The sequence below is a fragment of the Drosophila navojoa genome, chromosome 2 (genome assembly GCF_054131105.1).
Source record: "Drosophila navojoa isolate 15081-1374.11 chromosome 2, UAZ_NAV_1.0, whole genome shotgun sequence".
In the NCBI taxonomy this organism is placed as follows: domain Eukaryota; kingdom Metazoa; phylum Arthropoda; class Insecta; order Diptera; family Drosophilidae; genus Drosophila; species Drosophila navojoa.
The window spans coordinates 23,056,674-23,082,162 of NC_142890.1; the positions used below are offsets into that span (position 1 = coordinate 23,056,674).

Below are 25,489 nucleotides of genomic sequence, written 5' to 3' on the forward strand. Positions count from 1 at the left end.
AATAAATGTTAAATATACAAAATCAACTAATGGTTAAAATTGATATTTTCTTGCGGGATTTGGCTAGATTTTAGCTATTATTGTATATTATATATGTACATATGTATACATCAATTATTAAAAATTGCACATTTTGATGGGCGTTACTGAATAGACGGGGCTGTACTACGGATATGCTGTCACCAGAAAAGCTATATCATGTCCGAAGCTAAAGATGATCTATTGTGAAAGTGACACAGAAGTCATCGGATACAAAAAATGCCTTGACAATAAACAAGCTGTCCTCCAAGATTATAAATAAGAGTATTTGTGTTAATTTGAAGTGAAAATTGATCGATATAGTCCTCTAGAAATCAAAATAAAATCTTGTATTAACAAGAACCCATAAAAAATGAGAAATACCGACCTTACCTATCTTACCCTAATTAATATACTCAGCATTTCAATAAGCGCCAAATTTTAAGTTCTAAGTTGATATAAATTGCTAATGTTACAGGACGTCAAATATACTCCATAATATTACGCAGCTTTGACACGACATTGGGGATTTCAAATTTAGGTAATCATGCTTAAGGGCTTTATGCAAATTTTGTTTAGTTGCTGGCTATTAAATCTACTTTATCTTTCTAATTAGTCTTAATTGCATGCCTGATTAAATGCTTAAACTTATTATCTTACTGACCTGAATAAGTTTTCCATGAGGATAACTAATTTAACATTCCGGAATTTTATATGAAGTTAAAAGCGTTGCATATTGAAGAGTAATATTTATTATAAAAGAATTTACAAATTAATATACACAACAAAAATTGTTTTCCCTGAAAACCCTTGCCTGACATGGCTTTAAGAATTTCTCGATATACCGTGGCAAATCGAGAATTTACATTTGCGGTATTTTAAAAACGCCGGCTATTTATAGCGGGTTGAATGAGTATTCTGTACTACCGGGCTGCAATATAAGCAATACTGTTTTCCTACTCTCTAAAATGAATGGCTGATTAGTTTGTTTGACCTACACCTTCAATTTTATTTATTATTAATATATTTATTTATATGTAAAATATACTTAAAGGTAAAATTAATAGACTGTTAGTATGACATTCATTTCGTGATTCATTCTAAGTAGCCCGTGCTACTCTGAAGAGTACGCCTTGATTAGGATGTGGTTAATTAAAAGCAATTAATATCTTTGTAGAACTTACATATGCTAGATCATAAACTATAATGAAACTATGAATTTTAATGCAGCCATTTAATATTGTCGAACGATTCAGATTAACAAAATATTAATATTAATTGCTCAAAACTGAAGTTTAATTGAAGAAAGCTTTGATGAAGCTGTCTAAACTTCCAAATTTGATTACGAACTTAAGACTTACATATGTATATGAATAGGGCTAAGATATGCCTCTATAAGACTTTAATCATAGTATCGTATATTATAGCTACACATGTGAACTGTCTCCAGAAAGCCATCACGCTTAGAGTCTGGTCAAAAGTGAAAAATAATAATGAAATGACAAATTGTTGCCCGTTCCCAGCTGGCTGCACACATAAGTATTATAAATAATTAACTAAGTAAGTTTGTGCAATTAGCTCATACGGCTGGTGGCGCATTTTTGTTATCATCGCCACAGCTGGCTGCAAGGAGCGGCACCCTGAACTGCGCTCGGTCTCTCTATGTGACTCAGCCGCGCCCCATTGCTGACCCTGTGTTAATTTGCATTGGGCCAAGTGGAGGATGGGTTCGCAATGAGCCAAGATGCGAGGACGATGACGATGGGCAGAGCGAGGACAACGACTGCGGTGCAATGGGAGCGCCGCCAAGCCATTTGGAGAAAGAGAGAAATGAAGTGTGCTTGCGTGTGAAATTGGTTGAGTTGGGCTAGCATGAATCACCCGCGTCTCGAGCGACGACGGCGTGCGCAAAGTGTAATGAATCATGAGCCAATGGGAGCCGGCATCAGGCAGCAGGAGGCAGGCACTCAAGTGGCTAAGCACAAACACTCGAAACTCATAAGCGAACACATTGACATTCAGGTTTTTGTTTTGTTGTACGTGTTGGAAATTTGCAATTTATTTCTCGTTGGGTCTTACAGGTTTTGTATTTTTGGGCCGAGTCGCCGCCCGTTAAGGCAGCGCACAAATTGTTGGGCAAAGGCGCGTTTGCCGGCAAATATTAAAAATTAGCTATACTCGACATTATTGGCATGTCATAAAGTATTCAGAAACACAAATCTTGAATAGGCGGCGCAGACACCTCCTAGTATTGTCGGCTTATAAAACTAGAATCAATCAAACTTAAGACTAGGGATGCTAGACGGTTAAGCACATATTAAAAGTTCCGGGCCTTCTTGAAACGTTTTGGCGGGGCACCATTATCCTGTGCTGGGCGTTTGTTAAAAGGCTTCTTCTGGTATGTAGGGCTATTGTTACTGTTAAAACCGGGCTTTCCTTGGAACTTCTTCTTGAGCAATTTCATCTTTAGCATTGAATTCGGCTCCAAGAAAATTGGTTGGCCCTGCACTGTTCGCTCGTTAAACAGGAAGGATTTGCAGTAGCCTTCATCACTACTGAATTTAATTACTGCCTTGTAGGGCAGCATTTTGATGCTCTCGATTTCTCCAGCTTCTTTGAAGATTTCATTTAGGTGCTGCTCTTCGACACCTAAAGAAAAAAAATTAATTTAGAATTGGTAAGTCAAAAGCAAAAAGATGATCGCACTTACTTGGAGCCAAATTTGTCACAACAATTGAACGGGGCGAGGAGCTGTATTGGAAGGACTCCAATTTAATATCCAGATCGTTCACTTTTTTGCCATTTAGATTCTTCATCGCCTTTTCGGCCTGCTCGGCTGTCTTATATGTAACAAAAGCCAGAATTGAACGCGTGCATACCGTATCAACGTCGACAACATCGCCGTGCTTCTTGAAGATCTTCTCGATGGAATCGGTTTTGTAGGATTCATGATGGCCAGTATTCATAACGGTTAATGTGCATGCTGGACTTTTTATACTTTTATTTTTGTATGCCTCCTCACGAACTGTTATGAAACGATTGTTCAATTTGCTGCCCTGAAGTTTCAGGGCTTTCGGCATGGAGCTGACCGATGCGAAACGCACATATGCGGTGGGCATAGCGCGATTATGGGAGAAGTTAACAGTTTCAATTTCGCCGCAGCCCTGGAAGTGTTCAATAAGTTGTTCCCTCGTGGTATTAGTCCCAATCAATCCTACGACAACCGTGCGCTCGTTGAGCTCGCTCTTTTTCAACGCTTGAGACACAGTCAAGACTTGGCCATTGAGCGTCAATGCCTTCTCCTTGGCAGCAAGAGCGGCCTGAACAGATTCGGCAGACTCAAAAGCAATGGCGACGTTGTTGCCGCCAGCTTTTGTCTTGATCCTATTAATAACAGCAATCGGACCGAATTTGGCAAACAGTTCGATAAAGTCAATGTGCTTGTATCCTGAAAGAGTAAAGCATATTACAATCAAAAATGTATATAAATTGATGTTATTTAATAAGTGCTTGCATATTTTTCACCTACCAGTTGGGAGTCCGCGAACAAAGAGAATTTGTTCAGTGGGTGTTCCGGGTGGAATGCGACCGACGGTAATTTTTGGGATTCCAGTTTTCTTGGATCCAATTGCTTTTTTCTTATCGCTGTTAATTGGCTCTTCGTCGGGCTCATCGTCAGAATCGGATTCCTGAACGTTGTTATCATCATCAGATTCGGCGGCTGATTTCGAGACCTTTGATATTTCGCCTGGCTCGACTTCATTCTCGTCTTCATCCTCATCTTCCTGGTCCTGGTCCTCATCCTCGTCATCCTCACCTTCATCTTCATCATCATCATCATCATCTTCTGCTTCCTCAGCCTCAGAGTCTACCAAATCTGCTGCTTCATTAGCCTAAGAAAAGTTACGAACACGTGGTGTTGCCATTGGATTGCCTGAATTATATTTTCAGCTTAATACACACCTCAGCATCGCTGTCATCGTCAGAGTTTACTCCATTCTGCTCCTCTTCGGCATCAGAGTCTTCTTCGTTGGCCTCTACTTCCACTTCGGGCTTCTCTTCCTCAACCTTCTTTGATTTTGGCCCACGCTTGTTATTGACAGCAGCTTTCTTGGTACTAAGTTTCTTTTGTGCCATTTTTTTTGGTTTATTTCACTATTATAACCGGGAAATTCTGAATAACGCGTGTTTCGGTACGCTCAAATGCACGTGGAAAAGAACGAAGAAAAAGTGTGACCATAGGGATTAAGGGAAAAAACGTGTATTTACAAGCAAGTGGCAGCTCTGCGTCAGTGTTGATGAGTGTCAATGTGAACTAGTTCATTTATACATTATGCAGCACTGTAAACACTAGATGGCGATAGAAGAAGTTGTGTGGCGCTGTTGCTCATTAAGTATACATAAAAAAAATTAAATTGCACACATATTTATTATTGAAAGTGCTTGAAAACAAAGAGAGCGCGTAAGCACACGCTAACAGCACCAGTAGTAGAACCAGCAATCGCAGCAGTGGCGGCACACAGTGAGCAGCAGCGTTTACGAACACCAACAACGTAGCAGAGACAGAGGCAGCAGTAACAGCAGCAGCAGCAGCGCAGCAGTATCACAACGTCCAGAACGACGTTGACGGTGACGGCGACGACGACAATGAACACACTGAGCGCTAACACGAACGGAAGCGGAGCTGGGTCAACGGGGAATAACAACGGAAATGGCAATGGCAACGGCAACGGCAGTGGCAACGGCAACGGTGGTAGCTCCACCACTGCCAATGCCACAACAGCCGGCAGCGGAGGTGGCGGTGGTGGCGGAGTAGGTAACCTTGATGAGCTTGGTGGCGATGCCAGTTCGCGCAGGCAGGCGACGCGAGTGTTTAAGAAGAGCTCATCGAATGGCAAAATCACAGTCTATTTGGGCAAGCGCGACTTTGTGGATCACGTCACGCATGTGGATCCCATTGATGGTGTGGTTTTTATTGACCCGGAGTATGTGAAGGATCGCAAAGTGTTTGGTCAGGTGCTAGCCGCCTTTAGATATGGTCGTGAGGATCTGGACGTATTGGGGCTAACGTTTCGCAAGGATTTGTATTTAGCCCACGAACAAATCTATCCGCCCATGCAAATGGAGCGGCCTATGACTAGATTGCAGGAACGGCTCATTAAAAAGCTGGGACCCAATGCACATCCATTTTACTTTGAAGTGCCGCCCTATTGTCCGGCCTCAGTGTCCCTGCAGCCAGCCCCTGGTGACGTAGGAAAATCCTGTGGCGTGGACTACGAACTAAAGGCGTTTGTTGGTAAGTTTTTCATGGAATTTATGTTCTTGAGCGTGAGTGTGTGTGTGTATGTACATAGTAAATATTTTTATTATAAAAAGGCTTTGTTAGTTGGCGCATGTGTCACGCGCGGGGTTAATTAATCCAACTGCGTCGACTGCGCAAAATGTCATTGTGTATGCCGTACGTTGATGACGCAGCGCAGGCACCTAATTGGAATTCGACGCTTCTAATTGGAATTCGACTCTATTGCTCTCGCAGCCGCAGCCGCAGCCGCAGCCGCAGCCGCAGTCGCAGTCGCGGTTGCTTTAATTAGGCGTCTTTCCGCTGACGTTTGGCGATTTTTCCTACATTCAGCACTTACATAAATGCTTCTTGGAAACTCGACGCAGCTGGGTATCTTTGTTTTTTTAGTGCTTAAGTAAGCTGAAAAAAAAAACACAAAATAAAATAAAATAAACTACAGCAGCAATGACCCAAAAGCGTAATTGCCGATCCCGCTCTGCCGCTCTCCTGTCTCGCGCTCATTTTGCGTCTTGCGCTCCTCACATTCTCATTTTGCAACAATAATGAAATTGACAACAACAAAAACAACAGCAAGATGTAGAAAGAGCGCGTACAGCGTATTTAGCAGCGATTTATTGGGAGTTACGCGCTCATGTTTGCGTTTCGCACGCGCATTCGCATTTCTCACTTGGGATCTCCGCTGTGCGCTCTGCTTCAAATGCAAGCTGTCTCGCTCTAGCGCCTCTTGCCTTTGCATTTTTGTTGTTTTTATTGCGCATTATTGCTATCTATGAGCAGATGTATGTGTGTGGGTCTGTGTGTGTGTGTTTGTGTGTGCGTATGTTTGTATTTAGTACTGTAGCCACTTTGCTTTGTCCGTTTATTTTTGGTGGTTTTATTGCCCGGCGTCAACACTCTTATCTGTCTCTGGCGGCGCCTCTGCCCCCGCTGCTGCCACTGCCACGGCCATTGCCAATTGGTGTGTAACCATAAAAAGATTATCGAAAGCAAACTTGAGCCAAATGCCAATTGGGTGGGCTTGAATGGGCCACCCCCTGGCGCACAATGTATGCGAATTTGTAGCACGCCCCAGACATTAACGATTTCTGACTAGAATATACACACACATGTATAAATATACTTATGCATATGCCATGCAAATACTTTGATATTTCCATAAGAATCGACTAATTAAAATTATAAATACACAGTTTTCGCATTTGCTCTAAAGATTTCCAGAAAATCAGCAGAATGACTTCCACGATCGTTTCGAAACTGTTGTAAGAGAATTATGCGCACAGTCTTTTAGCGTTAAGCGGCTTTGACTGGCCCAGCTGTTTATACAAAGCCCAAAGGAAATAGTTGTCAATCAATGTATCAAGCTATCCCATCTGGTATAAACCAATATCCATGATTTCTTCATTTATAATTGTTGCCAGTTTTGGGATCAAATTCAAGACATTAGCGACTTATGCAAAAGCCAAAAAAAAGTTCATTGAATCCAAAACAGATATTTGATCCGTTGAAACAGTTTTCAACGGAATTTATTTTATAATTTTTATGATAATCAGAAATATCACGGATCGAATTTCTTTCATTTTACTAAAAATATATAAATTAAAACAGACAATGTCATTATTTACATTTGATATGTGACAAATGCAACAATGTTTGAATAACTGCGAACGTTGTCAATTAATTCGACTCAAATGTATTGAGTTGTCATATAACAGTTGAATTCTATTTCTCGATCGATCGCTTGTAAGGGCATCTATGATGCTGGCATGAGTACCAGATGATTTTATTTACTTGCCTTGCCATCTGTTGATTTGTTTATTTAATGTGCTCTGCTCTGGGTTGAAGCTGCCATGTTTTTGGCATAAACAATAAACCCAGCACCAGTCATCCGTGCCTCTGCCTCTGGCTCCCCCACAGAGGCCAACAAGCGCTAATATTTATGATCTCAAAATTGAAAGTATTTTAAATTATTCTCATTTCATTTCAACAGCATCCAGTACCGATATAATGGTGCGTCATATCTCTTTACACACATTCTCTTGTATAATACCCAGATGCTGATAGTTTCGTTCGTGAATCATCTGGTTGCTAAGCTGTGCTCAAACTGTGACGCACTCAAAATAGAGTTTGACACACCCCCGAACAAAATGATGCATAAATATGTGAGCTTTTATGAGAGAATGTGTGTTAGTGTGTTTGGGTGATAAATATCATATGTAAATACGTCATGAAAACAAGTTGAAGTCCAAAGCTAATGCTGTTTATATATTTGTCTAACGATAGGCGAGCACATTGAGGATAAGCCACACAAACGGAATTCCGTACGTCTGACGATTCGGAAGGTGATGTATGCACCGTCCAAGGCCGGAGAGCAGCCCTCGATTGAGGTGAGCAAGGAGTTCATGATGAAGCCAAATAAAATCCACCTGGAAGCGAGCTTGGATAAGGAGCTGTACCACCATGGCGAGAAGATATCAGTCAATGTTCACGTGGCGAACAATTCCAATCGCACAGTCAAAAAAATCAAGGTGTGCGTACGCCAGTTTGCCGACATATGCCTCTTTTCGACGGCCCAGTACAAGTCCGTGGTGGCCGAAACAGAGTCAGAAGATGGCTGCACGGTGGCGCCGGGCTTCACGCTCTCCAAGGTGTTCGAGTTGTGTCCCCTGCTCGCGAATAACAAGGATAAATGGGGACTGGCGCTGGATGGACAGCTGAAGCACGAGGATACAAATCTGGCGTCAAGTACGCTAATCACCAATCCCGCACAGCGCGAAAGCTTGGGCATTTTGGTGCATTACAAGGTGAAGGTGAAGCTGCTGATTGGCTCGCCACTGTTGGGCGGAGACTTGGTTGCCGAGCTACCGTTCACGCTGATGCATCCCAAGCCCGAGGAGGAGGAGCACCCGGTGCTGGGGGATCGATCACCGCGCGCCAGCTTAGCAGCGCCGCTGCTTAGCCTGGGCGATTCAGTTGATGCCGGCGCCGGGGCATCCGCGGGCCAAACGGCCAAGGATGTGCCCACCACCACCAACCTCATACAGCTGGACGACGATGAGGCCCAAGATGATGATATTATCTTTGAGGATTTCGCGCGCCTGCGCCTAAAGGGTGCCGAAACAGAGGCCTAGACATTGCCAGCCAATGTCTGACCAACAGTTGATTGTGGCTTCGAGCAGCTACAGTTTTAGACCCGTAGACATGCGTACGCCCAATATTTATTGTCCAACCATATGTATGTGTATCTGTACATATATAGATATATATATCCCAAAAATATGGCATTTGTATCATACGATGTGTATGCGCAGCCTCTGATTGTAAACTTTGAATACATAGCCACGGTACATAGTTTTATATTGCTATTGGTATGTGTAGGCCATACGTTCTAGTATCTATAGTATTTAAGCTGAAAGTGAACGAATTTTTTGAAAATGTGAAATTGTTTAACAAATACACATATACACACACTCATACAGACACACACACACACACGCATGCAAAGCCCTCAAATACACCGACCAACTAAGAACGCCTCTAGAAATGGCAAATTATGCACAAACATTTTAAATCTTATTGTAATTGTTTACGCAAATGTTTATTAAAATTAGAAAATGAGAAAACGCGCGCAAATCTTTGTTGAAAGCCATGCGAGAAGGCGGAAATATATTTATTATGATTATTTCGGTTATTTTTGTCTCCGAAACTTTGATACATTGAAATTAAGTCATTTTGTATTTAGTTATGCAGAGAAAGAGAACAGTTTAACTATATACCAAAATATACATGCTTACAGATATACATAAAATGATAATCTAAATACGTTTATGTAATTTAATAATAAAATAATTACAATTTTATTGCAATCAACCGAAACACCAATGAATCCAATTGCAAATGTTCAAGGTTTTCCAAATAACATGTAAATTGATTTTGACTGCTGTATACGGAATGCTTTATCTAATGCCGGCTAGTTAAATGCATTAAGTTGATTGAATTAATAATTTCGTTTAACTGAGACTGAACCCCACTGAAACATGGGAGGACACTGCTCTTCAAGAACATACATATGTATATTGTAGACGATCTGTTTGTAGTTTTTGTGCATATATTAATGTCTGGCCATAAATTGATTAAGTTTTGGTTTGATTCCATATTGTATCAGTTTCGCATTTACAGTATAATTTGCGAGCAGCCATAGATAAGAGAATTAGGGTTATCAGGCAAATCGTATTATTAGATAAGTGGTATACCGATAACGGTAAACATACACAGAATGTCTGTGTTTGCCAGTTAGTTATGTGAAAAGTGTGTGTATTGTTCGGCAAGCCGATTATTTTTATTATTAATTATTTAACATTCCAGCACGCGATTTTTGTATTTAGAATGTTGGATGGTGGGTTTAGGTGGAGAGGTCGGAGAGTTGAGGAGGGATCAGAACCCTATATGATATCACGTATGATTGTGTACTCGAATATATGTCAATGTGTAACAGAATGGCTTAGTGAATCGAAATTGAGGAAACGAAATTGAACTCGAATACGAAAAGCAATTTTTAACTAGAAAATTTATATATTTAAATACATGTACTATATTAAATATTTAGCTATCTATCTATCAGAGGCGCACTAACATATAATTTAAACAATATTGTAAAAAAAGAAACAAAAAGCAACAAAACAGAACATATATATGTATATGTATATTTTTGACATTATTTCGTATATCATGTGAATATTAATACAAGGCAGTGTACAATTTAGTTCCTTTTGTATTGTTTGGCGCTTAGCAATGAGGGAATTAGTGTATTGCCCTAGCTCTAAATACTATTATTGTATTTATAAGATTGATTAACATAGTATCTGTTTTCCCAGACATGAGTTCACTAAAGGCTTTTAAATAACATTCGCGATTGTGAAATTAGCTCGAATTTGTTTTCAGTGCCCCAAAAGCAGCAGCAGCAGAAATGCTGTAGCGATAATAGTGAAAAACCAATTGATAATATATTTTAAATTGCATTTTTATAACGCGTATATTTAGATATATACATACATACACGTACATAGCATAAGTTTGTTAGAACGTTTTTTATCACAAAGCAAAAAAGCAACAGCAAAAATAAAAATAAAAATAAAATTAAATAAAATATAAATCGACAAATACAAACTTAAAATATATTAACATAAATGTGCATTACAAACTGGTAAAATGGATACAATATAGAACAATTCAACAAAATTTAATTAGATAAGTCTATAAATGTGAACAAGAAAAATAAATTATACATAAATAAATAAATAAATATATATATATACACACACATAGCTTTAGTAAATGTATATGAATATGTTTTAAATACGTATGTCCCAACATATTTAGCGCAAATATAAAGCATTTATGTATGTATGTCTAAAATATTATGAGATAATATATATATTTAAATGAATGTCCCACTAAATCAGCTTATCAAGAATTTTTCATAATTATTTTTAAACCTTTTTATAATACATTTTATATTTATACAAAATGAACAAAATAATTGACAAAAAAAAAAGATGCAAAACCTGTTTGTAGCTGCACAAAATAAGGAAATTAATTGTATTTTTTAAGTACATTTTTGTCTGGTACCAAAATGCATTCAATTTGATAATTGTTAATGTTTAATGTATAAGTACATACTGTGCATCCATGTGCATATAAATATTAGCTATTAGATATGTGAAGTGAAGAGTATTATGAGCTGTTACCTAGCCCACACAGAAGCCCCCACGTTTATATATGTACATGTGAAATATAACTAACCAGAAACTATAGCTATTTGCATACATTCATAAATATACGTATCTATTTACATAAGTACACATTCTCTATGAACGAAACGAAAATTGGTTGAATCTATTGCTAAACTAACCCACGAGTGTCATGAACCCATAATCAGTTTATATATTAAATATGTAAAATGGACAAGAAATAAAATATCATATATATATATATATATATATATGTGTGTATATATGATGGTGTCGATGTGAATGAATACTCTTATGACAAAGGGATATTAACTGTTGTGTGCGTAAATGTTAAGAGTAATGAGAATAACTGAATAGATTATGCAGAGGCTGTGGCCAGGCACATATTTTAATGTCATCCGCATTTCATAATACATATACATATGTAAAACTTGTTATCAACTTTCTGTATCTGTGGGCAACGCATGCTTAACTGGTCCGATTAATTCATACATTTATGTAATTTCCACAAAAAACATTTTTAAAATGGGAAATTTATAAACACATCCAACATATGTATGTATTTATAATGGCTTCGCTCGGCTCGGCCAGCACTAATCTATAAATTACATTACATCTATATAGTTTTATATATATTTAAACTGTCATCGTTGTTGCACCTTTTAGAATATGTAATGAATTATGAAATATTTATGATGTACTTTGGCTACGATTTGCAAATTGAATAATAATAATAATTTGCATTTTGTTTTTGCTTAATAAGTAGCCATATGTGAAAGTAGAAAATGAAAAACACACACACACACTCTCTCACACACACATATACAAAATGCAAAACAAAAGTGCAGCAAAAATATTATTGTGCGATTCAATGTGGGTCATGGAAGCAAATGAATTGAATGAAATTATAAATAAATACTACAGCATATAAACAAAATATTGCTAATTGTGAACAAAACGAACGAAATGCAAGCTGATTAAATAAAATACATAAAAAAAGTGCCGTTTTTTATGAGAGCCAAGCTAATAATACTCATCGGGTAAGTGAGCAGTCGTTAATCTAGCTGTACTAGTAATTAAAACGGATAAATTTGTTAAAGCAAGTCAATTGAAAGGCTTTAATAGAGGCCTTTGAGCATTCATCTGGCATCCAAAATGACCCATTAATATCCAAAGTGAATTTCACCAAAAATATGCGTAGCCTCAGACCCAAAACTGTGGGGCAGTGGGAAGGAGTTATAATTTATGCACTTCACATTAACTAATAATTTATTAATGCACAATGGACCTGAAAAGCGGCCTTGCGGCTTAGACTGTGCACCGGAAGCAGACAGACGGAGACGGAACTGGGTGATGACTGATGATGAACCCGTCACTCCCTGGGCTCCCGTGGGCGTGTGGGCCGTATAAACCAAAGAACGGAAAACCGCAATACGAAAAAGCCATTTACTGTTTGCTGTTTGTTTAGTCCGCGCTATTATGAGCACTTAAAACTGCCTGCTGCAATAACAATAAAGGGCTCTGGTAGGGCACGTAGCATTTCGGCTGATTCATGGCGTCTTTGTCTTGGGGGCCATGTCAGGTAGCGACCACTGAAACTGTCACAGGGACTCGAGCAACTCGAACAATTCTTCATTTCCGGTGAAGCTTAAGAGCCGTGCTTCCTTCCCATTGCCTCCCTTCCCTCGCATAACCATGTACCTCTGCACGAGGACGCGTCGACAATCTACAAGGACGACGAGCATATGGCTGCAATCGCTAGGTTCCAGCAAAAAGTCGACCAGTTCACTGCCAGCCAGCTTCACTGAGCGGAAGTTGTCCGCCAGCCCAGCCGAACGAACCGAAGCCTTCTATGGCCCCCTCCCACTACACACCATGTGCTTTACACACTGTATGGTTTTCATTTCCGGTTTCCGTTGTTGCTGAGTTACTTAAGCGGATTACAGCATCAGCAGCAGCAGTAGGAGCAGCAGCAGGAGCAGGAGCAGGAGCAGCATTGGCAACAGCAAAGAAAGTGACTAAAAAAGAACCAGGTCCAGTTCGTCTATTTAAGTAGCTTTTGAGGACAAGCACGCCTGTTCCATTTAGATTGCCAAACAGCTACGATAAATAATTCCAGGTGATTTCCATGGACCCCCAATTATACAATAATTGATCAAAATACGTGATTTTAATGTCTCAATATTTCATGTTTTCAGGCCGAAGCATTGCAGTTCTCGCTGCTCCATGACTTGGCGGTGTCCACGTAGAACGTGGTCAGCTGAGTCATGTTAATGGCGGAGAGCATATCGTTGAGCGGAGCCACTATATACTCGGCCGTCAGCTTATCCATGCTGGGCTGAATCTGCTTAGCCAGGAACGCAATCATATCGCTAGACATGCGATCGTAGAAATTGTTGCCCGATATACTCCACAATGTGTCCCAGTTGTCTATCCGCACTTCCCCAATATAAAAGTGCTGCTTGACATCGTCAATGCGCAGACCATTGGGGTAGATTAGGCTCTGGGCGAATGTGTATTCAAGAACAATACGTAATTGCTCCAGTCGTTCGTTAAGCAGCGTGTTTTGTTTCGTGGGTATAGAGAAACCAAGCACATTGAAAACTCCTTCCATTATAGTGGATCCCAAAATTTGAATCTCCGGGAACAGGATGTCGAAGTTGACATGGTGCGTGCTTGGATCGTATTCGGCATTCAGGACAATTACATTGCTAAGGCCACTGATGCGGATGTTGCTCGCGTTGCCCACAATGCTAGTCTCTCCTCTGGTGTAGTTAAAAGTGGAGAATTCGTTGGTGAGCGGGTCCAGCACGGGAATACCATCGGAGGCACAACCGTTGGGTGCCATCTTCTTGAAGGCCTCGACCATCATTTCAAAGGCCTCAGCATAGTTGATCGTGCTCGTCAAGGGTGAGGCACAACTGGAGGCCACTAGCAGACCCAACAAGAATACCTTTGCTATCATTTTTTTCGGTTGTGTCGCCAACTCTGTGACAATAGACTGCTTCAGCTACCCTTTTATAGTTGTATCTTTATCTATTATCGCACCATTGGGGATTTGATTGATTACATGTCGCTTCGTTTGGGATTTTTTTGGAAAGGTTTTAAAAAAGACTTACTCGTAATGTTGCCAATTTACACATGATTAAAGTCATGGTATCGCCATGCATCGCAATTCACTCCATCGTTAACACTGTTTTTATTTATTTATGAAATGAACTAACTCCTTATTGTCTTCACAGAGTCAAAGTGAATATTTTTTTTTTTTTTTTTTTTTTTTTTTTATATGGTAGTCAATTAGTTATAATTGTTGACAGAACGAAAAAGCATTTGCTTTTGTCTAATATTTGTCTGTCTGTCAGGCTTTATCAACTTTTTGTATGCTAGTTAACTGACACATATATATATTTTTTTTCGGTAATATAATACTTAGACTTAGAATATATAATCTTGATAATCTTGACATATGCAGACATAACAGTTTGTCAGACTAGGGTATTTATAAGCATTATTCCAAACTTCAATTGATAATCGTTTATATAGACAGCAGGACAGGCATTACACTACAACACTACTAAAACTACTTCTTAAATACTTAAAATTTGTAATTGATCGTGGACTTTTATAATTTTCCATGGAAAAATATTTTTAAATTTTCTTTACCTTCATTAGTTTTACACAGAATTTCTAAATTTATATTTCTAGGAATTACCTATTTTTGGATTATTGATATGCTAAATATATACTTATGCGAATCAATCAAGAAAAGGCTTATCAATTTATTTTGCTGTCACATTTCAAACAATCGATTAAGGCAACTGACATTGTTATCAAAAAGAGATTAACACAGAAAAAAAGAAACGGAAAAAAATAAGACTGGTACTCGACAAGTATTTTGCATACATAAGTTTAACTTGTATTTATAGAAGTGATTTACTTGCAAAATTACTTCATCTTAGTGTAAAGGACTCTCGTCGCGAAAGGTCGTCAGCAGTCAACAGAAAATATCTTCTTTATAGGTACATTACCTTACATGTGTATAATTCAGTTTTTAGTGTCAAACTAAACTTCTGCTCGACAAACTCTGCTAACAGCCCAACCGGCTGGCGGCTGACCTAACAAATAAACACTGTCCTCCCAGGCTAAAAAGACTAAACCCTATAGATTTGCTCTTGAAAACTGATCCCAACTGGTATGGTTGGGTTGATCTCGGTTTCAGCAGATGAATTACACTTACAGAACAAACAAGTAAGAACGTTGCAGTCAGGCGCTACCGACTGCGGAATACTCATTCACATCCCGCGGAAAACTCTTTTTTGTAAATTGCAAATTTTGTTATTTAAGCTTATTTTATATATTTTTAATATTTAAATTTTATTTTTATATTTTATAAAAATCTTTCCTTCCGTGTTATCAATGCCTATTAAGCCTATTTGTATATACATATAAATACATACATATGTATGTATGTAGGTAGCTCAAGCATATAAATGTCGCAATTTGATACTACAAATGCCGATTGCCACGCCCCTAGTGGCCGTAGACACCTCATTTTTGGCCAGTTCTTAGAAAGAGCTAACGGTAACGTAAATGCGAAATTTGAATGCTAACGCTCAAAAAATGTGAAAATTACAGGGTATTTTTCGATATGCCACGCCCCCAAAGAGGCGTGACAATTATTTTTGGGGCATCGATAGAGGACGTTACCAGTAACTCAACTATCTAAATTTGAAGCTTCTAGCTCTTAAACTGTCGGAGATATAAAGTTTTGCGGTTTGCCACGCCCCCTTTGGGCGGGCATATATCCACTATAGCTTGTTGGACTTGGGAGGTCAACTCGCGTATATATACCAAATTTCAAGTCTGTAGCATCAATAGTGCCTTGAATATAGCCAAATTTGAAAAATCACTATATCTTCACGTCTGATTTGCCACGCCCCTATTAGGCGTAGACATAACATTTTTTATCAGTCATTATAGAATTATAGCTTTAGCTCACGTGCGAAATTTCAACGTTCTAGCTTTAGAACTTTAGGAGATACCGTTTTATCTGATTTGCCACGCCCCCAATAGGCGTAGATATATCCACCATAGCTTTTTGGACTTGGGGGGTCAACGCGGACCTACATACCAAATTTCAACTTTCTAGCTCTTCAACTAACATGATTTCTGGTATATCGGAAAATGCATTTTCCGATTTGCCACGCCCCTAGTGGGCGGATCGGGAAAATTTTAACACTTTATAAATCGGAGTTATACACGAGTATGTGTTCCAAATTTCAAGCCTCTAGCTTCAATAGCGGCGAAATGAACTGCGTTCATACGGACAGACGGACAGACGGACAGACGGACGGACGGACGGACGGACAGACGGACGGACAGCAAGACGGACATTGCACAAAACCAATATACTAATTCACTTCGTGAATGAGTACAAAAACAAAAAAAAATTAAAAATTAAATAAATTACTAATAATTAGCATAAGTCTACTACTATATATTAAACTACTACTATTTTACACTCGTTGTATTCTACAATTTTTAACACATTTCGTAGCCTACTCTCAGGCATGCACAATCAAAGTATGATTAATAAGGCATACGAGGTACTCAGGGCCAAATCGACTAAGCTCGTCGCCCTGATCAAGAATATATATACTTTGCGGGATCTGACACGCCTCCTTCTGCCTGTTACATACTTTTAACAAAATCATACCATGATTTCCAATTTTCAATGGGTTCAGGGTATAATGAAATATATAGCTTCAATTCCGATTCAGAGTTCTTCCAGATAAAAATTATATTGATTACACCTGCCAGTTATTTATCAATCATTTTCGCTCTATTTTCTCTTTCTCTCTAATGCAAATAAATTATCATCTTAAAAAATTCTTGATATCTTGAATTGCATTCAGTCTCTGTCGGTAGGTCCAATACAAATCAATTTACAATAAACTCTAAATGTGACAAGAGTATAATGACTACTTCTACAATTCACAAAAATAATCACTTGGAAGATATCGTTTGATTGTACATGTCCATACTGATAACAAAAATACCAATATATTATATGCGTCACTGATTTATTATATATAATTCGTTATACAAATTATTAAGCCTTAACATTGCAAGCGGCATTGTTCCACAGCTCGGCTTGCATAGCAAAGTAGTTGCTTAACTCGGTCATATCAAGATTGGAGAGCAGGCTATTGATGGAGGGCAGCACATACTTTTCGAACATGGGGTTGACATAAGGCTGAATTTCCTCGGTGAACAGCAGAGAGAATGAGTTGATGAAATTGTTGAAATAGTTGTTTGCCGCAACGTCCATGTACTGATCCCAGTTATCGGCCTTCACACCAGCCACAAAGTATTGAAGATTAAAGTCTTGGATGCGCAGTCCATTGGGGTTGGTCAAGCTCTGGCCAAAGGTGTATTCGCCCACGAAGCGCCAGTCTGTGATTTTCTTGTTGATCAGAACACTCTGGCGAATGGGCATTGGAAGACCACCAATGCTCAGAACACCCTCTACTTCGTAGGAGCCCAGAATTTGAAGAGCGGGGAACAGAACATCAAAGGTGGCGTGCGTCGTATTCTCGTTGTAACTGCCGCTCAATATCTGAAAGTTGTCGAGACCAGTAACGCGGATGTTGCTCACATTGCCCGACAGGTAAGTGTCTCCGTTGACGTAATTGAAGGCGTAGAAATCGAGTGTCAGTGGAGCCAAGACTGGGATATTGTCGGCAGCAAAGCCACAGGGCAACATCTTCTTCCAGGCATCGAGGAACATGTCAAGAGCCTCACGATAGTTGACCAGGCCATTGTCCTGGGTAACGGGTGAGGCACTGGCGAAGGTAACCAGGAGTGCTAGAATAATACACTTTGCAATCATTTTGCTTGGTTAATGGTTGAAATAACTCTGTGAGGAATGGGTCGCACGCGTTGTCTTTTATAGTCTGTTATCTTTGCATTGCTTTTGCGGCACTTTGATCGATCGCATTAAAATTGGCCGTTTTGGCAATTAGGTACCACGTTGCATAATGTCTTATCATGTTAAAGTAGCCAATTTATGGTGTGACTCAACACGATAAACTCATTCGACTTAGAGGACTTATAGGACTTAGTTTAAAGAAGGACGGCATGAATATGACTCAACCATTTACAGTGGATTGTAGTCTATTGTATTCTTTTGGAGCGAAATTCAAATAAAAATATTTATTGTTGAGAGTATTAGATTTAAATATAGTATATAAGGATGGTTACTAAATATTTACATGTTGATTATGAAACTGATAATTTTGAGAACAGCGTAAAGAAATTTCATTATTTGAAATTAATCTTAATCTTACAAATATGGAATTTAAATGTTTCCATAATTTTGTAACAACAGCGAAAGGTTGATTATTTAATTTTTAATCAATGGAATCCGTATTACTAAAGACTCTCTTACATTAAACCCTTATTCAGGAGAAATTTAAATGTCAGCGACTACATTTGTATCTATTATCTCGCATTTTCTGCAAAACATATATTACATAATTAAAAGCATTTCCTCGGATAAAAACACTTTCCATGTTTTCCTACTTTTGAAGGTATGTAGCTTACATAGAAATAAATAATTAACAAATAATTTTATTTCTAAAGCAAAATAATATTTGGCCCAATTTGTTTTTACAGAAAATACATATTCTACATCATATTATTTTTACAAATATATTTTAGCAATGATAATATTTTAAATATTTTTCTGCATAATGAAAATATGTACCATAAATCATATTGATGATTCATAACATATCCATGATCGTTTATTATAATGTCAAAGTAAATTTACAATAGCTAAATCGACTAAAATATACTGCAATCTATTAAAAGCGCATTAAAACACTTTATAGATAACGCTACGACTATAAAAGACAACGCGTGCCGGTTATTCCTCACAGAGTTCGTTCAACCATTAACCAAGCAAAATGATTGCAAAGTGTGTTATTCTAGCACTCCTGGTTTCCTTCGCCAGTGCCTCACCCGTTACCCAGGACAATGGCCTGGTCAACTATCATGAGGCCCTTGACATGTTCCTCGATGCCTGGAAGAAGATGTTGCCCTGTGGCTTTGCTGCCGACAATATCCCAGTCTTGGCTCCACTGACACTCGATTTCTACGCCTTCAACTACGCCAACGGCGAAACTAGTCTAGCAGGCAATGTGAGCAACATCCGCATTTCTGGTCTCGATAACTTCCAGATATTGAGCGGCAGTTACAACGAGAATACGACGCACGCCACCTTTGATGTTCTGTTCCCCGCTCTTCAAATTCTGGGCTCCTACGATGTAGAGGGTGTTCTGAGCATTGGTGGTCTTCCAATGCCCATTCGCCAGAGTGTTTTGATCAATAAGAAAATCACAGACTGGCGCTTCGTGGGCGAATACACCTTTGGCCAGAGCTTGACCAACCCCAATGGACTGCGCATTCAAGACTTTAATCTTCAATACTTTGTGGCTGGTGTGAAGGCCGATAACTGGGATCAGTACATGGACATCGCCACAAACAACTATTTCAATGACTTCATTAACTCATTCTCTTTGTTGTTCACCGAGGAGATTCAGCCTTATGTCAACCCCATGTTTGAAAAGTATGTGCTGCCCTCCATCAATAGCCTGCTCTCTAATCTCGACATGACCGAGTTGAGCAACTACTTTGCTATGCAAGCTGAATTGTGGAACAATGCCGCCTGCTCTGTTCAAGCTTAAGTGTTAAACTTAAACAAAAATAAATATATTTGCAACTTATAAAAATATGTATATTTTATTGTAACAATAATACTGCCTATATATACTCTAATTAACTTACATATATATATACATACATACAAATTGGGCATATACACGTACTAGTGTATATACACGTATAGAAGGATACATTAAGCACATCATTGATTAGGATAAAACTCTGAAAGGGTCTAGCTATTACTATTGGTGATATCTGATACTGTGAGCTTATTATTATTGGATATTAGAAGTTACGTAATAACTAATAATTAATTGGTTTTATGTTACTCGTAATCACAAAATATTTTCAAGTTATAGTTTAACGCGTTAATTTATTATAATTCAACTTATATTTGTTTTCTCCAGCTAGTCTAGTCTTGTATTCTGAACCCTAGACATTCGTTGCTTCCTTTATATATTAATTACAAACAACAAAAGCTAATGCACAGCTTCAATTTTCAAAGCATACAAACTTCATCTGTATCAATTCCATAGAATACAAACAACTATAATTTTGCATAACACTTTTATTTCTTTATTACGATATAAGGAATATACCAAGATAATGCTCGCTTTCTATGCCTGAACTGAGCAAGAGGTATTGTTCCACATATCGGCTTGCGAGGTTAAATAATTAGTCAACTCAGTCATATTTAGGTTGGAGAGCAGGTTATTAATGGAAGGCAGCACGTACTTTTCGAACATGGGGTTGATATAAGGCTGAATCTCCTCGGTGAACAGCAGAGAGAATGAGTCGATGAAGTCGTTGAAATAGTTGTTTGTGGCGATGTCCATGTACTGATTCCAGTTGGCGGCCTTCACACCAGCCACAAAGTATTGAAGATTGAAGTCCTTGATGCGCAGTCCATTGGGGTTGGTCAGGCTCTGGCCAAAGGTGTATTCGCCCACGAAGCGCCAGTCTGTGATTTTCTTGTTGATCAGAACACTCTGGCGAATGGGCATTGGAAGACCACCAATGCTCAGAACACCCTCTACATCGTAGGAGCCCAGAATTTGAAGAGCGGGGAATAGAACATCAAAGGTGGCGTGCGTCGTATTCTCGTTGTAACTGCCGCTCAATATCTGGAAGTTATCGAGACCAGAAATGCGGATGTTGCTCACATTGCCTGCTAGACTAGTTTCGCCGTTGGCGTAGTTGAAGGCGTAGAAATCGAGTGTCAGTGGAGCCAAGACTGGGATATTGTCGGCAGCAAAGCCACAGGGCAACATCTTCTTCCAGGCATCGAGGAACATGTCAAGGGCTTCACGGTAGTTGACCAGGCCATTGTCCTGGGTAACGGGTGAGGCACTGGCGAAGGCAACCAGAAGTGCTAGAAGTACACACTTTGCAATCATTTTGCTTGGTTGATCGTTGAAAGAACTCTGTGAGGAATGGCTAGCACGCTTTGTCTTTTATACCTATTCATTATCTGTGAATTGATTGATCGAATTATGATTGGATCGATTTACATAAGTTGTCTTGTCGTAATTGATTTATCATTTGAGTAATGGATTAGACTAACTGTGTGTCGCGTTAGTAGAAAAGTGGCGCCACACCGATTATAAATCGTAATATATAATATTTGTGGGAATCCTATATACTTAGATGTACTTCTAAAGTCTTAAAACTATGACATTCAAATTTATTTTAATTCGTTTTTTTTGTATATTCAAATGATGTTTTATTGCATAATAATATAAGAGATCATTTAGTATACATTTTCTCTTAAAGTTATAATTAGTTTACTTAACTATTTATGCATTATAATATCTTTCAATGAAACTAATATTTGACTCAAATCATACAATGCTCTATAATGTTCATATGAATTTCGAATTCAAAGAAAATGTTTATATTTCGTTGTTCTTAAATAATATCTTAATTATGATTATATATCCTTTTATTATAATATTAAATTACATTTAACATTTTTTTCAAAAGACTCCTCTGTAGCTTTTTGCTTAAATATTTGGTCTTAACTAAAAATTAGAATTTTTAGCTGCGATGACTCATTTTCATTCCAGCCATCTTGATGTTAATTCCTATAAATCAAATTGTCTTTTGCTGTTGACTCACACAATAGATCGTTTAGTTTAATACGATAAGACTTCGTGATACAACGCGACTAAGTGCCAAAACAGCCTATTATAATGCGATCGATCAAAGCCCCCCTTGAACAATTTGTAGATAATGATAGCGATTCGACTATAAAAGACAACGCGTGCGACCCATTCCTCACAGAGTTATTTCAACCATTAACCAAGCAAAATGATTGCAAAGTGTATTATTCTAGCACTCCTGGTTACCTTCGCCAGTGCCTCACCCGTTACCCAGGACAATGGCCTGGTCAACTATCGTGAGGCTCTTGACATGTTCCTCGATGCCTGGAAGAAGATGTTGCCCTGTGGCTTTGCTGCCGACAATATCCCAGTCTTGGCTCCACTGACACTCGATTTCTACGCCTTCAACTACGTCAACGGAGACACTAATTTGGTTGGCAATGTGAGCAACATCCGCGTTACTGGTCTCGACAACTTTCAGATATTGAGCGGCAGTTACAACGAGAATACGACGCACGCCACCTTTGATGTTCTGTTCCCAGCTCTTCAAATTTTGGGCTCCTACGAAGTCGAGGGTGTTCTGAGCATTGGCGGTCTTCCAATGCCCATTCGCCAGAGTGTTCTGATCAACAAGAAAATCACAGACTGGCGCTTTGTGGGCGAATACACCTTTGGCCAGAGCCTGATCAACCCCAATGGACTGCGCATTCAAGACTTTAATCTCCAATACTTTGTGGCTGGTGTGAAGGCCGCCAACTGGAATCAGTACATGGACATCGCCACAAACAACTATTTCAACGACTTCATCAACTCATTCTCTCTGCTGTTCACCGAGGAGATTCAGCCTTATGTCAACCCCATGTTCGAAAAGTATGTGCTGCCCTCCATCAATAGCCTGCTCTCTAATCTCGATATGACCGAGTTGAGCAACTATTTCGTGATGCAAGCCGGAATTTGGAACAATGCTGCTTGCAATGTTCAAGCTTAAATTTGTTACTTAAATGCAAATTAAATAAATTAAACAAGCAATATATTCAAAATTGTGTATTGTATAATTTCTGAAAATATTCGTACATAAAAATATTGAGCAAAAATAAGTCAAAAACCTCAATCTTCTAAATTGAATATGAATTATAGCTTTCATATCTGTAATTTTTACGAAAATTTACAAATTTACTTATTCTTAAAATCGCGGCCGGATTAACTTTCAATATTGTCCTAGGCAACCATCAATTTGGCGGCCATGTGCTGTCTGAAATTTTATATTTTTAAGTAAATTTCATTTTTTTATTGTTTGGGGGACCGTTTAAAATCAGCAGCCGCATTCAACTGCCTATTCTGCTTAATTGTTAGCACCGCCCTGACTAAACTCATATACATAGAATATTGTTAAAATCCCGTTAACTGCTTCTAGATCATAATATAACTATAACATTTTGTGTAAGCTAATGAATCTTTTAATCCATTCATAATAAATTGATAAAGTCATTGGAGCAATGTATATATTTTATTTTATTATGCCTAACAATAATATTTACATTTGTGTCAAAGGCATTTGACTAGATGATACTGAAAACTCAAGTTTTGTTGTCCTCATACTAATCAAATCATTTTCCCTGAGCAGTTCATTATTTTCCGTTCTTAAACAATTTTGAATTGACATATGCAAATATATCTATTTCTTAAGATTTAAAAAAATATACTCGTATTGAATTGCAAGAAAATGTAATTTTATTTACAGATGTAATTTTATTTTCATATAATTAAAATTAAATCACTTTAAGCTTGAACAGAGCAAGCAGCATTGTTCCAAATGCTGGCTTGCATAACGAAATAGTTGCTCAACTCGGTCATATCGAGATTAGAGAGCAGGCTATTGATGGAGGGCAGCACATACTTTTCGAACATGGGGTTGACATAAGGCTGAATCTCCTCGGTGAGCAACAGAGAGAATGAGTTGATGAAATTGTTGAAATAGTTGTTTGCCGCAACGTCCATGTACTGATCCCAGTTATCGGCCTTCACACCAGCCACGAAGTATTGAAGATTAAAGTCTTGAATGCGCAGTCCATTGGGATTAGTCAAGCTCTGTCCAAAGGTGTATTCGCCCACAAAGCGCCAGTCTGTGATTTTCTTATTGATCAAAACACTCTGTCGAATGGGCATTGGAAGACCACCAATGCTCAGAACACCCTCTACTTCGTAGGAGCCCAGAATTTGAAGAGCGGGGAACAGAACGTCAAAGGTGGCGTGCGTCGTATTCTCGTCGTAGCTGCCGCTCAATATCTGGAAGTTGTCGAGACCAGAAATGCGGATGTTGCTCACATTGCCTGCCAGACTAGTTTCGCCGTTGGCGTAGTTGAAGGCGTAGAAATCGAGTGTCAGTGGAGCCAAGACTGGGATATTGTCGGCAGCAAAGCCACAGGGCAACATCTTCTTCCAGGCATCGAGGAACATGTCAAGGGCCTCACGATAGTTGACCAGGCCATTGTCCTGAAGAGGTGAGGCACTGGCGAAGGTAACCAGGAGTGCTAGAATAATACACTTTGCAATCATTTTGCTTGGTTTGTGGTAGAAATAACTCTGTGAGGAATGGGTCGCACGCGTTGTCTTTTATAGTCGAATCGTTATCAATTGGCTGTTAATACATGGCTTTGATTGATCGCGTTGCAATTCATTGGGTCAAATATGTCTTATCTAATTCAAGTTATCTTTTATATTGTGACTCAAAAAGTTCAACAGTTTTAAATAGTTTTGGCTGGGGCTCCTCAGTGTGATTCATCGACGAGAACCCCTTTTAATTGAATATAGTATTTAAGTAATGAAGTGCTTAAGAATACATGATTATTAATTGTTGGCGCTGGGTTGGTATTGATAAGATATTTTAGACTTATTTTAGCGTGTGCACTTAGAAACTTGTTTAATTACTACAATTGAAAGAGTTTGTTTGTTTTTTTGCCAAGCACATCTAAGCCTCGTACTTAGTTCCATATGTTTTCTTTGTTTACCGAAGCCTGTTTGTCTGTGTGTGTGTAAGCAATTGGATAATAACTCTTCTTAGCTGGTAGAAGCTTGCCTATTGTCAGTGGAAATCAGGAACTCATTCGCTTTTTGGCAGAGGGAATCATTTGGGTTTTCCAATTCTTTATTGTGTATGTGTGTGTGTGTGTGTGCTGGGAGGTTAGAGATTGTATTAGTTAGCTGCTTTTGTTTCAAAATTTTCATTTGGTTGGACTCTGGCTGTTCATTCTGCATGTTTGGCTATTGTTAGAGCTCCTTCTTGCTTTGTATGAGCTTTTCACTTGAAATGCAAAAGTTCAATTCACTGCAGGCGCCATTTTGCTTTCCTTAGTCGTGTTGTTTTACGTGCCGTGCCGGAAACAAGCTGTGCTCCTGCCTTCGTCTATTCACATACTCCCACGCAAACACACGCACACCAACACACATACACATACACAGAAACCCAATACAAATGAAACAAAGCAACAGAAGCTTCTGCAGCGGACAGTTGTTACCGCTGGGCAAAGACGTCCACATCAAGAATGTATAGCTGCCTGGCTGGCTGGCTGGGCGACTGGTCGACTGGCTGGACG

General features: G+C 38.9%; 7 protein-coding genes across 7 annotated transcripts; 3 read left to right on the forward strand and 4 right to left on the reverse strand.

Moving 5' to 3' along the window:
• Positions 1-2,041: 2,041 nt before the first annotated feature.
• Positions 2,042-4,261, reverse strand: mod (modulo). Its single transcript, XM_018103688.3, has 4 exons — positions 3,982-4,261; positions 3,548-3,911; positions 2,729-3,466; positions 2,042-2,667 (listed from the first exon to the last, which is right to left on the reverse strand). Exons 1-4 carry the CDS (start codon positions 4,153-4,155, stop codon positions 2,336-2,338), a joined length of 1,608 nt encoding a protein of 535 aa, XP_017959177.1. The 5' UTR covers positions 4,156-4,261; the 3' UTR covers positions 2,042-2,335.
• Positions 4,262-4,362: 101 nt separating this feature from the next.
• Positions 4,363-9,988, forward strand: krz (beta-arrestin protein kurtz). Its single transcript, XM_018103699.3, has 2 exons — positions 4,363-5,314; positions 7,601-9,988. The coding sequence occupies exons 1-2, from the start codon at positions 4,666-4,668 to the stop codon at positions 8,446-8,448; spliced, it is 1,497 nt and encodes a 498-aa protein (XP_017959188.1). The 5' UTR covers positions 4,363-4,665; the 3' UTR covers positions 8,449-9,988.
• A 7,191-nt stretch (positions 9,989-17,179) lies between these two features.
• On the reverse strand, positions 17,180-17,959 carry LOC149092248 (uncharacterized). The gene has a single exon (XM_089256741.1). It carries the CDS (start codon positions 17,957-17,959, stop codon positions 17,180-17,182), a length of 780 nt encoding a protein of 259 aa, XP_089112867.1.
• A 1,027-nt stretch (positions 17,960-18,986) lies between these two features.
• Positions 18,987-19,862, forward strand: LOC149092249 (uncharacterized). The gene has a single exon (XM_089256521.1). The coding sequence runs from the start codon at positions 19,038-19,040 to the stop codon at positions 19,815-19,817; it is 780 nt and encodes a 259-aa protein (XP_089112647.1). The 5' UTR covers positions 18,987-19,037; the 3' UTR covers positions 19,818-19,862.
• A 549-nt stretch (positions 19,863-20,411) lies between these two features.
• Positions 20,412-21,191, reverse strand: LOC149092250 (uncharacterized). The gene has a single exon (XM_089256748.1). The coding sequence runs from the start codon at positions 21,189-21,191 to the stop codon at positions 20,412-20,414; it is 780 nt and encodes a 259-aa protein (XP_089112874.1).
• A 913-nt stretch (positions 21,192-22,104) lies between these two features.
• Positions 22,105-22,884, forward strand: LOC149092251 (uncharacterized). The gene has a single exon (XM_089256749.1). The coding sequence runs from the start codon at positions 22,105-22,107 to the stop codon at positions 22,882-22,884; it is 780 nt and encodes a 259-aa protein (XP_089112875.1).
• Positions 22,885-23,675: 791 nt separating this feature from the next.
• Positions 23,676-24,452, reverse strand: LOC149092252 (uncharacterized). The gene has a single exon (XM_089256750.1). The coding sequence runs from the start codon at positions 24,450-24,452 to the stop codon at positions 23,676-23,678; it is 777 nt and encodes a 258-aa protein (XP_089112876.1).
• Between the last annotated feature and the right edge of the window lie 1,037 nt (positions 24,453-25,489).

Excerpts from the sequence above, each read along its gene's own strand:
- mod (XM_018103688.3), bottom strand. The coding sequence starts at position 4,155 with ATGGCACAAAAGAAACTTAGTACCAAGAAAGCTGCTGTCAATAACAAG. Across the intron at positions 3,912-3,981 it reads ACGATGACAGCGATGCTGAG|GCTAATGAAGCAGCAGATTT; the intron begins GTGTGTATTAAG and ends AACTTTTCTTAG. Across the intron at positions 2,668-2,728 it reads TGTGACAAATTTGGCTCCAA|GTGTCGAAGAGCAGCACCTA; the intron begins GTAAGTGCGATC and ends TTTTTTCTTTAG.
- krz (XM_018103699.3), top strand. The coding sequence starts at position 4,666 with ATGAACACACTGAGCGCTAACACGAACGGAAGCGGAGCTGGGTCAACG. Across the intron at positions 5,315-7,600 it reads CGAACTAAAGGCGTTTGTTG|GCGAGCACATTGAGGATAAG; the intron begins GTAAGTTTTTCA and ends GTCTAACGATAG.
- LOC149092248 (XM_089256741.1), bottom strand. The coding sequence starts at position 17,959 with ATGATTGCAAAGTGTATTATTCTAGCACTCCTGGTTACCTTCGCCAGT.
- LOC149092249 (XM_089256521.1), top strand. The coding sequence starts at position 19,038 with ATGATTGCAAAGTGTGTTATTCTAGCACTCCTGGTTTCCTTCGCCAGT.
- LOC149092250 (XM_089256748.1), bottom strand. The coding sequence starts at position 21,191 with ATGATTGCAAAGTGTGTACTTCTAGCACTTCTGGTTGCCTTCGCCAGT.
- LOC149092251 (XM_089256749.1), top strand. The coding sequence starts at position 22,105 with ATGATTGCAAAGTGTATTATTCTAGCACTCCTGGTTACCTTCGCCAGT.
- LOC149092252 (XM_089256750.1), bottom strand. The coding sequence starts at position 24,452 with ATGATTGCAAAGTGTATTATTCTAGCACTCCTGGTTACCTTCGCCAGT.